The sequence below is a fragment of the Drosophila persimilis genome, unplaced genomic scaffold (genome assembly GCF_003286085.1).
Source record: "Drosophila persimilis strain 14011-0111.01,24,50 unplaced genomic scaffold, DperRS2 tig00000579-arrow-pilon, whole genome shotgun sequence".
NCBI classification, from domain to species: Eukaryota; Metazoa; Arthropoda; class Insecta; order Diptera; family Drosophilidae; genus Drosophila; species Drosophila persimilis.
The window spans coordinates 1422298-1437067 of NW_020825322.1; the positions used below are offsets into that span (position 1 = coordinate 1422298).

The window sequence follows — 14770 nt, forward strand, 5'->3', positions numbered from 1 at the left end:
CCAAAGGGTCTCCGGACGGCGACCAACAAATATACAGGGACGAGGATTAGGCAATCAAGAGATTGGCAACTGAATTTCAATTGGTAGGTGCATCGAGGAGATGGGCAAAATGCCCAACTGAACGTCCTTTGTACAGGAAGCTTTGCATAGTTTGAAACTAAAAATAAATACAAAATTAATGAATTCAAAAGTTTAACGCGTTTCACACAAAAATTAAATAAATGTATGAATACAAATTTATTAAATAATTTTAAAAAAATTAAATAAATAAATTAATAAATTAAAAAAAAAAATTGTGCATTTGAAAAAAAAAATAAATATAAAAAAAGTTAATAAATATAAAAAAAAATGTATAAACTTAAAAAAATTAAGTATTAAATTAAAAAATAATAATACATTTAAAAAAAGGAAATACAAAATCAAAATTAATTTAAACAATAAATAACAATACAAATTAATAAATTAATTACGTATTCAAAATCCTTAAGGACGATGCAATTTGAGTCTCCTTAAGCCATAGCTGAGCCTAGCAAACGCCCTCAAAAACACGCAACCTACAGTGGTGTTTCATCGGTTTCCTTATCGCGTCTTCGCATCGTATCTTAAGGCCACCAAAACAGTCTAGCCGATCGGTTCTCATGGTGTTGCACAGACCTTTCCATGCCAATCATATACCCGCACTGTTCGTCACGATTATAGGGTGTGTTTGGGGTTTATAACGAGTTGCAAGCACACAATAATTTTTTTCCACTTAAAAACTATTTAAATATGCATAATTTGTTGTATTTTTTGTGTGTTTTTTGCAGTTGAAATACAACAAAATAAATTATAGCAAATGCAATAAAGAAAAGTGGAGGCAGAAGCAGAAAAGAACCCAGAGGTGGAGCCAGAGTAAAGGAGAGCGATAAACAACAGGAGGCCAGCTGCTGGGATTTGTTTGGCCAAGAAGCAGGCGCTGCTTTGGCCAAAAGAAGCAAACAAAAGGCGAGGCAATGCCAAGCAATCAACGTCATAAACAGGAGCAGAAGCAGAACCAGCATAAGGAGGGGCAGGACTACAGTGGCCGCCGTAGACGCAGTCATTGCGGTGGCATAAACGAGGAGCAGCAGCAACAACAACAGCAACTGGAGAAACGCAGTCAGCATCAAAACCAGAAACATCTGCTCGAGAGCTCCCCTTTTGCCACGAAAGCCCAGGACTACACCTCCAACGGCAACGGCAACGCCAACGCCATCTCCTTCTAGAGAGCAAACAGTGAAGCAGAAAGAGTGAAAGCAAAGCAAAGCAAAGCCAGAGCCAAAGCAAAACAACTCGCTTTGAGGACTGGGCACGCTGTACGACTCTGTACATGACTCAAGAAAACCAATTTACATATTTAAGCTTTGGGCAAACGAACGAGGAGGAGGATAGAGCCAACTAGAAGACCACTCACTCGTCAATAAAAAGGCGACGACGACGAAGACGAGGGGTGTAAGAAGGAGCCACAAGCAGAGCCAAGGAGTCAGGCACCAGGCACCAGGCCCCAGGCCCCCAAGTGGCAGGCGGTAGGCGGCTGGCGGCAGACGGCTGGAGTCGTTAGGGGCAATTCAAATCAAAAAGCAGTTAGCTTCAACACCTTCCACGTCGGAATAGAAAGAGAGTGAGAGCCAGGATGCGATTGCCGTATCGTAATAAAAAGGTCACCCTGTGGGTGCTCTTTGGCATCATTGTCATCACGATGTTCCTATTCAAATTTACCGAACTGCGCCCCACCTGCCTCTTCAGAGTGGATGCCACCAACAACGAGCTGTCCTCCCAAATGGTTCGCGTTGAGGTATGTACCCAAATCTCGGCCCCCACACACACGCACACACGCTACCCCCCGCCAAAAAAAAAAAAAAAACATCTTCGCATCCTCGTGGCCTTAACGTGCGTTTCGAGTGCGTAAGAAAGTTTGGGAAAAAGAAAGTTTTCTTCCAGCTACTCGTACGAGCAGCTATATAATGGGAAAACCAACAAGAGAGGGAGGGAGGGAGGGAGGAAGGAAGGCATCCTCCTTGCAGGTGTAGGAACAAACTTTTGTGGCATTTACATATCAAACATTTGTTCGCCTAAGGACTTTGCTTATTTGATAATTTAATCAATTTGATGGCAACTCCAAAATGAAATTAGTTTCAAATTGAAAAGAATCTTCCTTTAGTGAGTGAAATTTGTGTGAGAATTAATGCAAAACACGACATCAAGGAGACCCCTGTGTCATTCGTTTGATGAGACCAATCGACTGTGAAAAATACCAGCAATTACGAGTTAAATACCAGTATATTTGAATAATTATGAGCTAAAATCCGATAACACAATCTATTCTGTTGTATAGGCCAACGATAATTGTCTTCCAATGGCAAAGAAATAATTAATTGTATGTGTGTAATGACTCCTTCTATAATATTGGATTATTCCCGATGGGCACGTGCCCACCGCCACTGCTAGAGCTCCAGGTTATATTCTTTGACAACCGAAGCCAAACAGGTACCAACGATTCGCACAGAATTAACAAATAAAATACATGTCGTGTGCATGATTCTTTTTTCTTTTCTCAAAATAACAAGCCTGTCCAACACTAATCTAAATAATTGTCCACTTGTCCACCATTCCCTTTTTTTGCAGTCGATCGTAAAACGCTCTGTCAGCCATTCGCTTATGGGACATTTGTACAGCAAAATCAACGAGTGTTGGGCGATTTCCCCGTGAAAGGAAGAGGGGCATTCATTCAGCTGTAATCCCAGCTTTGGCCGCGATGGGCGTTTGTAGCATCCGCGATTGATTCGGTTATGCGAGGCTGAAGCAATGTAATTCAATATTCAACTGCAAATACACTCCCGCGACGCACTGTGGTGCCTGGGTCCCCGGGTCCCAGGGCCCCAGGGCGCCCTGGAACACAAAACGTTTGCAATGATAAATCAAAGGGAAAAATACTCGTAGAAATTATATAGGAATCGTAGAAATAGGAGAACCGAAAGCAGGATAACTAATTTCATGTTGGCTGAACATACAGAGCGGACTGGAGTGGTAATGGGAGGATGCCCCAGTCCGTTTGGGAGGAAAGAGAGTGGCCATCCATTCATTCATCCCCCCACACCCCCAGGACTGACCGACCTGCCGACCGCACACGCAGACCAAAGCAAAAGTCATTGAGGGAATTTAACTGGTTATCGGATGACCGAACACTATTTTGTAAACATTAGTCCAAACCAAAATGGTCCTCATTGGACGTTGAATACCATGGGGAGGCAGGCAGGGATGCATGGGAAATGGTAAAGGCAGTGGAGAGGGAAGGGGAAGGAGGGGGAGGAGGAGAAAAAGCCATTGATTAGCATTGGGAATATCGAAGGCCATAAGGAGCTTAGAACCGGACCAGGGGCCAGAGCCATGACTCGCACACGAAAGACAATACCGATTGAGATGTGTGTGCTGAGATAGACAAAATTTTACTTTTCCATTTCCATTCGCTCACAGAACATTAGCACATCTTTTGGCTTTAACCCAGAGATGGAATTTAATTTCTTGGCATTTCTGTTTGTCCGTAATTAAGGGAACAATGAAGCGATGATGCCTTCTGATGTTTGCCTTCTGGTGTGGGGAACTCCATTCCAGTTGATTTAATTTTGAAATTGAATTTTGATATGTTTGATGAGTGCAAATTTCAATGTGCATGCATGGACTCAAATATCCCTTCTGGTAGCCAATTGGCATAGACTCAGAGAAAACCGCACTGAAAATTTAATATTTACACTTAAATTTATATTTTATACCAGCTGATCCGACAAACCATTTTCTGCAGTATTTTCTGTTGCCCCGAAGGCTGTAAATGGAACAGGTTTGAATCTGGATACCTGCCCGTCCATCTGGACTTTTGTCTGAATCTGAGCGCCTGGCAATGTGAACATTTGCTGTCCAAAGCACCAATCAGCACATTCGGATGAGCGGAATATTGAATAATTGGTCCGTACTCGCATGAGAGACGAAGAAACGAACCCTAGAATCATTCCAATTGTCGTTGTAAAACCAGAGTTAATTGCTCAATTAATTTGTAAATCAAACTAAATTATCAAAAATAGAAACATTCCTTAATTTAATACAATTAATGACACACACCACAGACACAGATACGAGTATCTTATCAGCCAACAGTGAAGTGCTTTCCCCTTAAGTTTATTTTGTTTATCATTTGATAGGCCCCCCCGCCAAAACCCAAAAGCTATCATAGATATCGGTGCCCCTAATTCATTTATAATCGATAAAGGAACACCGATCGATATCCCATTACGAATCGCGATAGCCCACAATAGAGGGCAGCGCAGAAGGTGTTGGGGAAAAGGTTGGTTCTACAAGGCCAGAAATTTAACTTTTATTGACAGTTTGAGTTCTATTTTTAATAATTTCCATCGCATTACGGGGCCCGTCCCGTACTCAAGCCCGGAAGACATTTTCCAGATATTCTTCTGTCATTTTCCTTATTTTTTTTGACGCTAATGCCTAGGAAGGCGTTAACACCTGCGCTAACTCAAGCGTCAAACCAGTCCTCCCTCCCCTACACGGCCGTACTTTTGCCGTCATCATCATCATCATGCTCTGAGCCACGTAATTTTTCTCTCGCCTGCCTGCCACATTTTCTCTAATTTCATTTTTTCTCTCTCCCCCAACACGGACGCCCACGCCATGCCACACCGATGCCACGCCATGCCACACCGATGCCACACCGATGCCCTTGCAGAAATACGTCACGGATGACAATCAACGCGTTTATTCATATAACCGGGAGATGCCTTTAATATTCATAGGCGGCGTGCCCAGATCTGGTACGACGCTGATGCGCGCCATGCTGGATGCCCATCCCGATGTGCGGTAAGTATTTTTCCACCCAGGATGCGATACCCCTTGTACAACGGCGTGGTGAACTGTTCAATTAGTGCAGAGTCCTGGCAATCGCGAGTCATACTTCCTGCTGAAAGTGTCCTTGAAGCCGGCAAAGCCAAGGGGAAAGGAAAGGGGCTCTTGTTTCAATCTACATGTCTTTGCTCTTTTCAAATGTACAAAAATGTAGCATATTTTTTTGCCAGCCTTTTGCATAAAGTGTATCCTTCTCTATTGTTGGCCCCACAGGGAGAATATTGTAATTTTAATATTTGCATTTCTCCACCACCCCCCAGCCAGCCCTCGGTTTCCCGTCCCGTTGTCCTGGGTTGGCCTTGTGCCTTTGCCTCCTCCAGATTGCACGGCCACAATTCAATATATGTATTCCGTGTCGCCCTTTGGCAATTTCTCCTTCTGCCGCAGAGACAGAAGGCAGGCGGCAGGTCCTGGCTTACCCTCATATATTTTCCCACTGCCTCACAATACTCACAATCCCCCTCGTATTGCCATAATTCTTAAGTTTCCCTTTACGCATGAGTAATTAGCCACGAAAATTGTGCAATCTGAAAATGTTAAAGGCCAAAAGCAGAACATTGCAAAGAGATGAGCCACCAGCCTCCAGCCTCCTGTTGCCTTAATTTTTGTAGCCGCTTATATATATATATTTTTTTTTTATTAACAATTTGCCTTTCTGCAGTCCCAGTCCCTGCCTCATGCCTCATCCATGGTCTATCCCGGATAGGAGATGTCCGTTGACAGGGAGCTCGGGCTCGCTTTTTCTGATGGCTGCACAGCACAATTTCCGCTATTTAAAAACCTACTTCCCGGCTACCCGAAGCAGCCCCCTGCCACAGGACGGAAGAGACTGTGGGATGTGGAAACGCGATGTGGAAGGGCGATTTTAGTTACGAAATAGGTTCAGCGAGCGCCAGGTTGAGGCCAGCACTTTGTCCCTTTGTTCGTCCCAAAAATTCAGTAAAGTTTTCGCAAGTTTCTCGTGTGTGAGAGAGAGGTAGAAGGAGACTCCAACACTCGGATTAAATCTAGTATCTGGTGTGTGTGTATTTGTAGCATTTAGCATTTTAGCATTTGGACTTGGCTTGAACTCAATTAGTGTGAGTCCTCGGTAAGCCCCAGGAATAATTTGTGGGATTTTTGTGTGTGTGTTTGGAGAGGGGAGGCACGCCTCCCACCGTTAATGTTGAGGTGTGAAACACACAAAATGCGCTTTGTGGCATATCCGATTTGGGTGCATGAGCTCTTAATTCCTTAACTTTTGAGTGCACAAAATGAATGCAAGATTTTACTCGCAACCGCAATCGTTTCGCTTGAAATACGTTCGGGCCAAATGTGCACAGACTTAATGGGTAACTAATCCTTTAACAGAGAGGCCAACAGGCTCCGGGATCCTTCAGGGCAGCACAGAAGCACTTGAATCTCTCATGGTGGCTGCAATCAATGAGGCAGCGCGATATTTATGATAATTTACGCAATCAGCGTACCAATTTTTTGTGCATGCTCTGAACTTGATTACTAGCTTTGGTTCATGGCTCCTGGTTGCTGGTTTCTTCTACTGGGACTGGGACTGGGTCTGGGACTGGGTCTGAGAATGGGGCTGGCGTTCAAACAATTCGTTTGAAGCCCTTCATAGTTGAGTGAGCTTTGAGCAGCCCGAAAGGAAACCGACAACCGAAGGGCGGCGGGTAAAAAATTGGGAGCCAAATGAGAGTTATGCATCAGACATCCAGCCCAGCAGTGCAGGGCAGTGCTGGGGAGGGGTGGTAGGGCTGGAGGTGGGGTATACCATTTCATTTGTCCGATTGCATTAGGAGGTGGTTTTTCGCCTTGTTCCTCCTGCTGGGCCAGCACCGATGGGACCCTTGCGTTCGTCCTGTTGTTGCCAGGCGATATCATGAACAGTTCCTAACCGCCACACGATACGATACATATATGCAACCTGCTGTTGCTGCTGATTCCACTTCCAATTACTTTATGTTTGTTCTCTCTCCCTCTCTCCTACCGTCGCCTGCTTCCGGTCTTTGTGTGTGTTTGCATGTGTGCGGTATAGCTGCGGGCAGGAAACGCGCGTCATTCCACGCATCCTGCAATTGCGCTCGCACTGGCTAAAGTCCGAGAAGGAGTCGCTCCGGCTGCAGGAGGCCGGCATCACCAAAGAGGTCATGAACAGTGCCATAGCGCAGTTCTGTCTGGAAATCATTGCTAAGCATGGCGAGCCGGCGCCCCGTTTATGTAACAAGGATCCGCTGACGCTGAAAATGGGCTCCTATGTCATCGAGCTCTTTCCGAACGTAAGCATAAGCACCCCACAGCCCACCCAAACCATAAAGCGGCATCTTACGTCAGCCCTGCTCCCAGGCTACCAGACTCCCATTCTCCCATGCTGTATCCTGCTGTGATACAATTTCCTCCGCCATCCTTTCTACATTTTCCTCCTCTTTGCAGGCTAAATTCCTGTTCATGGTGCGCGACGGCCGGGCGACAGTTCATTCGATTATATCGCGCAAGGTGACAATCACCGGATTCGATTTGAGCAGCTACCGCCAGTGTATGCAGAAATGGAATCACGCCATCGAGGTGATGCACGAACAGTGCCGGGATATCGGCAAGGACCGCTGCATGATGGTGAGTACAACGGGTCCCGGTCCCGGTCCCGGTTCCCACGTGACAAGCCAATCAATGATGGAGGAGCACCCGCTTCCATCCGCAGAGGAAATCACCAAAGAGGCTTCTCCTTCTTTGTTTATTTTTGCTTGAATTCCTTAAAGGACGAAACATTCAGTAGCCACATACCAGTTTTGAAGAGATCTTGATTATCTCTCCAATAAGGGAGTTATTATTATGTATTCCATTATGTATCTGATCCATTTAAACCATCCTAAGAACCTTTGGATTCCATTCATTCTTCGACCTCTTTCTGTGTAGTTTCGTTATTTATGGCCACTTGTTTCTGCTCAGGTCTACTATGAACAGCTGGTGCTGCATCCAGAGGAGTGGATGCGCAAGATATTGCAATTCTTGGATGTGCCATGGAACGATGCGGTCCTGCATCACGAGGAGTTCATCAACAAGCCGAACGGGGTGCCGCTCTCCAAGTGAGTTTTTGCCGGTCAATAAAAAAACATTTTTGATTCAATTTTATCCCCGAAACCCGTTAGAGTGGAGCGTTCATCGGATCAGGTCATCAAGCCGGTGAATCTGGAGGCGCTTTCCAAGTGGGTGGGCCAGATACCGGGCGATGTGGTGCGCGATATGGCCGATATAGCGCCCATGCTGTCCGTGCTCGGCTACGATCCGTATGCGAATCCGCCGGACTATGGTAAGCCAGATGCATGGGTGCAGGACAACACGTCGAAGGTAAGGTGCAGCCCCCACCAAAACAACAGCAAAACAGCACACACACGAAAACAGGCTTCAAAACGATGGCGAGGACTCCATGTCCTGTCCATCTCCCACTTTGCACGAAACGCATTTTAAGCCCTCGCACTGTCACGCTCTCTCTATCTCTCTCTCTCTCTCTTGCTCTCTGTCATGCTCTTATGGCGGCCCTCTCCCTAGGGAGGAGGCAAAGGAAGGGCTACTTTCTGTTTGCCTCCCCCTGCGCCCCGGCTAAGCTCCTCCATGCATGCTCTTGTTATCTTTCACCTTTCCCACCCCCACCCCCCTTCACAGCCGCCATGTCATTGGCATATTTTGCACTTCTTTAGCCCCCCCCCCCCCACACACACTCTTTGTGGAAAGGGAAACAAGGCGCAGACATACGCCTTACATCACACGTTTTGCAACACTCTTTATTTATTTTCTTTTCTTTCTTGTATCCTTCTACTCGATTTCGTTTTCTGTGTGTGCGATTTGTGTTTTGTTTTGTTTGTTTTGTGCTTTGCACTTTGCCTTTGCACGTTTCCTTTTTTTGTTGTTGTTGTTGGTTGCACCCCTGCAATTCCCCTGTTTATTTTCTTTTTTTGCTTTTCTTTTTTTTTTGTTATGTATATTCCTCTTTTTTTCAGCTACTTTGATTCTTGTTCCTATGCCAACGATATATCGTACTTATTTGTTGTTTTTGCTCTTCTTATTGGTTCTTGCTTATTGCTTGCGTATGTATATCAATAGCAGTGGTGGAGCAGCACCCATGGGAATGGGAGTGGGAATGGGTATGGGTATGGGTATGGGGGAAATGAATATGATGACTATGACTATGATGAGTCGAAGGTGAAGAGTATGGTGGGGCGACTGGCGAAAGACTACTTGGAGTAGCTTTGAAGATGCGACTATATTGGGTTTCATAAGAATCTTCGTGTAGGAAGCTGGGAAATTATAATTCCCCCAAATTAGATACTCACTGAAAGTGGAACTATTGTATTGTATTATTAGCTTGTTGACGTGCAATCATTGAACCCACAAGTGAAGCTTGTCACGCGCAGGCAACGCCACACCACCCAGAAACGAACAGGTGGGGTACCAGCAGGACCTGGCAAGGGGCTAGTATTTAAGAGACTTAAAGTTGAGCTGTTGTACGTGTACACTTAAAGGCAGAGAAATATTTCTTATGGGTGCAATATATTCGATTTGTGGTGAAGGAGGATGTGTATTCCTCGGTTATTGATCCGAGTCTATATAGCCATGTCTGTCTGTCGCACTCTTTCCTGCACACTCTTCGTCGTGCAGTGTGAGCCTCTGGCGGAGAGGAGCCCTACTGGCCATCGTGCAAACTGGCTTAGATTGCAATTCTTGAGATACATCGATATGTTTACGTTCAGCAGATGAGGAGTGGTCTGGCGGACAGAGCGAGAGCCGGATATTGCCGGATTTCCTTCTGAATTCGACGTTCGTTCCAGTGTGTGAATTGTAATTAAAGGCAAACACTAAGCCGATGACTATAATTCGCATCAATTCCACAAAGTCAAAGTAAAAGTATGTCGAACAGAGAGACACAAGCAGACACAAGCAGACAGACAATGCTGCACAAGTAAATAAAACCCATCTCTGTGTTTATTTATGCCGTGAAAAAGTGATGTGTCAGCAAAGATTGTGGCAATGTTTAAATACCAGTTTGCTTCAAGTTCCAGTCCCAATCGCTTGGCAATCGCCATTCATCCATTCACATTTCTCTCCAATGGCTTTTGGTTAGCAATTACAACGCCCTGAGGTCACAGTTCAATTGCGCTGTGGACCATTGCGGCTGTCATATTACGCATATTCGTCTGACTGAGTGGCATGTTCATTCGGATGATGATTCGGCCACAGATGTTGCCGGCGGGCGTCCCGCCTTACCCACAAGATTTAATTGCAATTTTCGGTTGGCCAGGGACGAACTTGGAGCGGACCAGCGGCGCGATGTGGGGCGCTCTAGACTCCATCTGCCCCATCCTTGCCCCCCTACTCTGTCGCTCTCTCGCCCTCTCGCTCTCGCTCTCTCTCTATGTCTGTCTGCCAGTGCATCCTGCAGAGTTATGTCCTGCGCAGCGACGCGTTAAATTAGCTGCTAATTAATTAGTCCACTCGACTCGAGTTGAGTTAACTTAACTTGAGTTATTTCCTCTTTACGTCTTTTTTTTTTTTTTTTTTTTTTGCATATTTGTTTGTCCAAAGAGTGTCTCATAAATTAAAATTGCATCAGTGTCAGCGCCAGCGCCAGCGCCAGCGCCAGCGCCAGCACCAGACCAATGCTGATAGTGGCAGAGACAGGACTCTGGTCCCGGGTGCACATTTAACTGGATTCTCCACTCCGAAGGGTGGGGTGGCTCCAGTCTGGGTCCAGCGATAGACTGACAGAGCCGGGAACTGAACGGAACGGAGGTCCAGGACTAGCGAGTCGGGACTAAACCGTTCCGTTTAGGATGTGTGGGCAGCCATATACACTGTGCACTGCACTTTTCAACTCGATTTGCTTTCACCTTTCACTGACATTCTGTACAAAATTCTATATACAAAACGAGGTGGAACGTTGTGAGTTGCTGCGGACACCGCAACTCTACGGTTATACCCGATACTAAGTCAGTATGGCTCTCCTCCGGCAGACGCCGCTAATAAAAAACGACACGACAAAGAGTGCGTGCGAGAGAGACAGAAAATCAGTCTGAGCGTGACGTCGGGCGCTGCGTAGCCACTGCAAATTGATTTGTTTCCTTTGGCTATAAAAATGATCTGATCTGATCCAGATTCAGCAATCTGATAGATATGGTCGTTATCTATGATTCTGCGTTTTTAGTTTTCTCAAATCTGCAATATTGTGGATGCAACAGATTTTCGTCCTTTGTGGGGGCGGAAGGGGGTGGGGCGAAATTTTGAGATAAAGGTTTTATAGTGAGATCTAACAGAAGTGCGGATACCAAATTTGGTTACTCTAGCTTTAATAGTCTCTGAGATTTGTGAATATCCCCAGATTTGCATCCTTTGCGGGGGCGGAAGGGGGTGTGGCGAAATTTTGAAACAAACTCGTCTCGGTCCGATATATTAGGAGTGTGGATACCAAATTTGGCTGCTCTAGCTTTTATAGTCTCTGAGATCTAGGCGCTAATGTTTTACTCTAAGCAAAGCCGCCTATGCTACCTGTGTGTTAGAGAGAGACAGGGCGAGAAAAAATGAAATTGTTTTCTTGATGCTGGCTATAATAATAATACGATCGAATTCAGATTCTGCAGTCTAAAAGATATGGTCATTCTCTACGATTCTGCGTTTTTAGTTTTCTCGTATCTTTAAAATTGTGGATGCCACAGATTTTCGCCCTTTGTGGGGGCGGAAGTGGGCGGGGCAAAGTTTTGAAATATTTTTGGAGCAGTGACATATTACAGAAGTCTGGATCCAAAATATCGTTGCTCTAGCTCTTATAGTCTTTGAGCATTAGGCGCTGAAGGGGACGGACAGACGGACAGACGGACAGACGGACGGACGGACAGACAGACAGGGCTCAATCGACTCGGCTATTGATGCTGATCAAGAATATATATACTTTATAGGGTCGGAAACGATTCCTTCTGGACGTTACACACATCCACTTTTACCACAAATCTAATATACCCCAATACTCATTTTGAGTATCGGGTATAAAAATTCTTCTATACAAAATTTTTTTTTAATTTTTCCCTGAAATTTCTGTATTTTTTTTTTTTTTGTATTGCGCTGTTACGGCGGCAATTTCTGCTTGACAGTTGAAATTGCAATGTTTCCACGCTGTTGCCAGTGGGGAGGCGTTACCAGGGATGGGGGTGGGGGTGGAGGGGGAGGGTGCAACACATCAGACAGCTTATGGCATAAGTGGCAATTTAAACATGCATGCCACCACCATCAGAGAGCGACAGTGGCAGGAACGAGCGGACAGGTGAGGCAGTGAGAGAGAGAGAGAGAGAGAGAGAGAGAGAGAGAGAGCCGGACAAAGTTAAGTCAACTTTTGCAATCCCCGTTACAGTTTGACTGGCGATTCCTGACGCCACATAATGCCACCAGGCACCTGCCACACTGCCACCTGCCGCCCCCCAACCGTAACCGTAGCCATAACCAGGTCGCAATGCAATTAATATCAATTGAAAGCCCGCCAATTTCATTATATTCCTTAATTTATGTTAATGACAAATATTTTAATTAATTGACGCGGCTGCTCCCCTGCTCCTCCACCCCTCCACCTTCCTGCTGCTCGAGGTGTCTGCGCACATTTAATATTTTATCCATATTTGCATATTTCATATTTGTGCAGTAAAAAAAAAACCGAGTGCGGGGGAAAACTGCACGCGAAAAATGGAAATCAAAATAACGAAAGGGAAATACCCTCAGGCAGGGCCCCAAATGGGGGACCAGCGAATGTAAATATAAATAAGATGGGACCGCTGCAAAAAATGCTCGTGTAAAGCAAATATGTTGAAGGGGCAGGACAGCGCAGAGTGCAACGAGAAAAATCTGTTCAAAAAAATCATCACATTGCAAAAATACCAGAGAATACTGTGGACGGGGGACGGATGGACGGGGGAGGAAAAAATGCGAATTGCGAAAATATATTTGCTGCATAAAAAACCCGATGGCAAACCGACAAAAGCTAGATTAAAAACTGCCCAAGGAAGATTAATAAACAGCATTATTCAATTAACTACCACACCCATGAAAGAAATTTTGTATTTGTATAATATTTAAAGCCCTTAAGGATACACAAAGGCAAAGTTTTCATCAGTAAAAATGGACATGGATTTGGAATACATTTAAAAAATGGGGAAAGTAAACTCTTTGCCCACTTTGTGTCAGTCTTTGAAGGTTTTTTATGGCGCAAAAGATGATCTTTCATACTAGTTTCGCTAAAAGTCTTTTGTGGCAACACAAAGTTGAACAACAATTTGCGGTGTTCGAATGTTTCCGTTTTTGGCAATGTTCTGAAGCATAAACGGGCAGCTGCTGGCATATCCACATATGCTGGGGCTGTTGTGTGTATCTGTGCAGATTGGGGAGCGACCATAATGAAGCGGCGGCCATCGGATCGGCAACAGCTGCTTAAATGGAGGATATAATCCACAGTATTTATGCTCAATCCTCATATGTGTGCCTGCGGATGTTCATTTAAAATATTTAAAGGATAGTTGCATCTACAATTAAGACATACATATGTACATATAGTATTTGTATTTATGCAGTCGATTAATTTGTTTGTACATTTTTCAGGTGAAGGCAAATCGAAGACTGTGGGAAAATAAGGCCAAGCAAGTGCTCCAAATGAATCCCAGGTCGAGTGAGGACACTGATAACGACAACCCCAACAATATAATTAACACTAGCAACAACAACAACAACAACAAAAATAATAATAATAATAATAATGATATGAACGATAATAATCTGTACAATATCAATAAAATTATACCAGTAGAAGAACAAGAACAGCAGCAGCATCAACTGCCGAGACACCATCAGGAGCATGAGCAACAACATCGGCAGCAGGACCATCAGCATCAAAAAAAAGAATACGTTCGAGAAGAGGAACAGGAACAGGAACCGGAAGACGAACAACAATTGTTGCATCAAAAGCCAAAGGATGTCATTACGATAAAGCAGCTGCCATTACAGTTCAGTGGCAGCATCAGTAACAGCAACAACAAAAACAACAACAACAACAAAAACAATAACCACAACAACCAGAATGGCCCACTGGCGGATACATGATATCCGCATATACCCATAAGACTGCCACGTGGCAAGCACTGAGAGAACGCGGAAACTTTGATAATGATAATGATAACAATGAGAGATGTATATGTAGATGTTGTTGGATGATGTGGTGCGCACAGACACCCAAAACATACACACACACACACAAATGCAAACCAATTTTAAATTGTATAAGCTATACAGCATAAAAGATTACATTTGGATATACATATGTGTATATGTATGTATGATGTACATGTACGTACATATAATAATGCTTTTTAATGTTACCAAATATGAACGAAACACAACAGAAAACATTTTAGCCCACAACAGGGTGCGTTTCATGACAAAGAATAGGATAGACATTGAAACAGATTATCCCATAAATGATAAATGATATGTAAATGTATTCTTTGGGATGACACAGGCATTAATCTGTTCCACAATTCGCTTAGACACCATCTCTTACGTATGTATATGCGAATACACCATTCCCTAAACTCTATTCATTAATTGTCTTAATAAGAAGAGTGATATTATGCTTTAGTTTCACTTACACAGTTACAGACCAGGTTTAAATCTACTTAATTTAAAGCAAGAACTCCATTGGACAACAGACTTAATATGTATAAACTAGAACCACTTCCATATAACTGGGCAGCAGATCTGTGGACACTCTTAAGTCATGAAACGCACTGTCTGCATAGTATATCTACTCCGAACAATCTATAAGTTA

General features: G+C 44.3%; 1 protein-coding gene across 2 annotated transcripts; it reads left to right on the forward strand.

Moving 5' to 3' along the window:
* Positions 1–1632: 1632 nt before the first annotated feature.
* On the forward strand, positions 1633–14223 carry LOC6598186 (protein-tyrosine sulfotransferase). Of its 2 annotated transcripts, none has more exons than XM_002023324.2 (7): positions 1633–1813; positions 4751–4881; positions 6959–7199; positions 7354–7533; positions 7867–8003; positions 8067–8265; positions 13549–14223. In XM_002023324.2, the coding sequence occupies exons 1-7, from the start codon at positions 1652–1654 to the stop codon at positions 14044–14046; spliced, it is 1548 nt and encodes a 515-aa protein (XP_002023360.1). In that variant the 5' UTR covers positions 1633–1651; the 3' UTR covers positions 14047–14223. The 2 variants fall into 2 exon arrangements, with proteins under 2 accessions (XP_002023360.1, XP_026846179.1); XM_026990378.1 differs by having other exon boundaries at positions 8067–8227; positions 13549–13657.
* Positions 14224–14770: the final 547 nt, after the last annotated feature.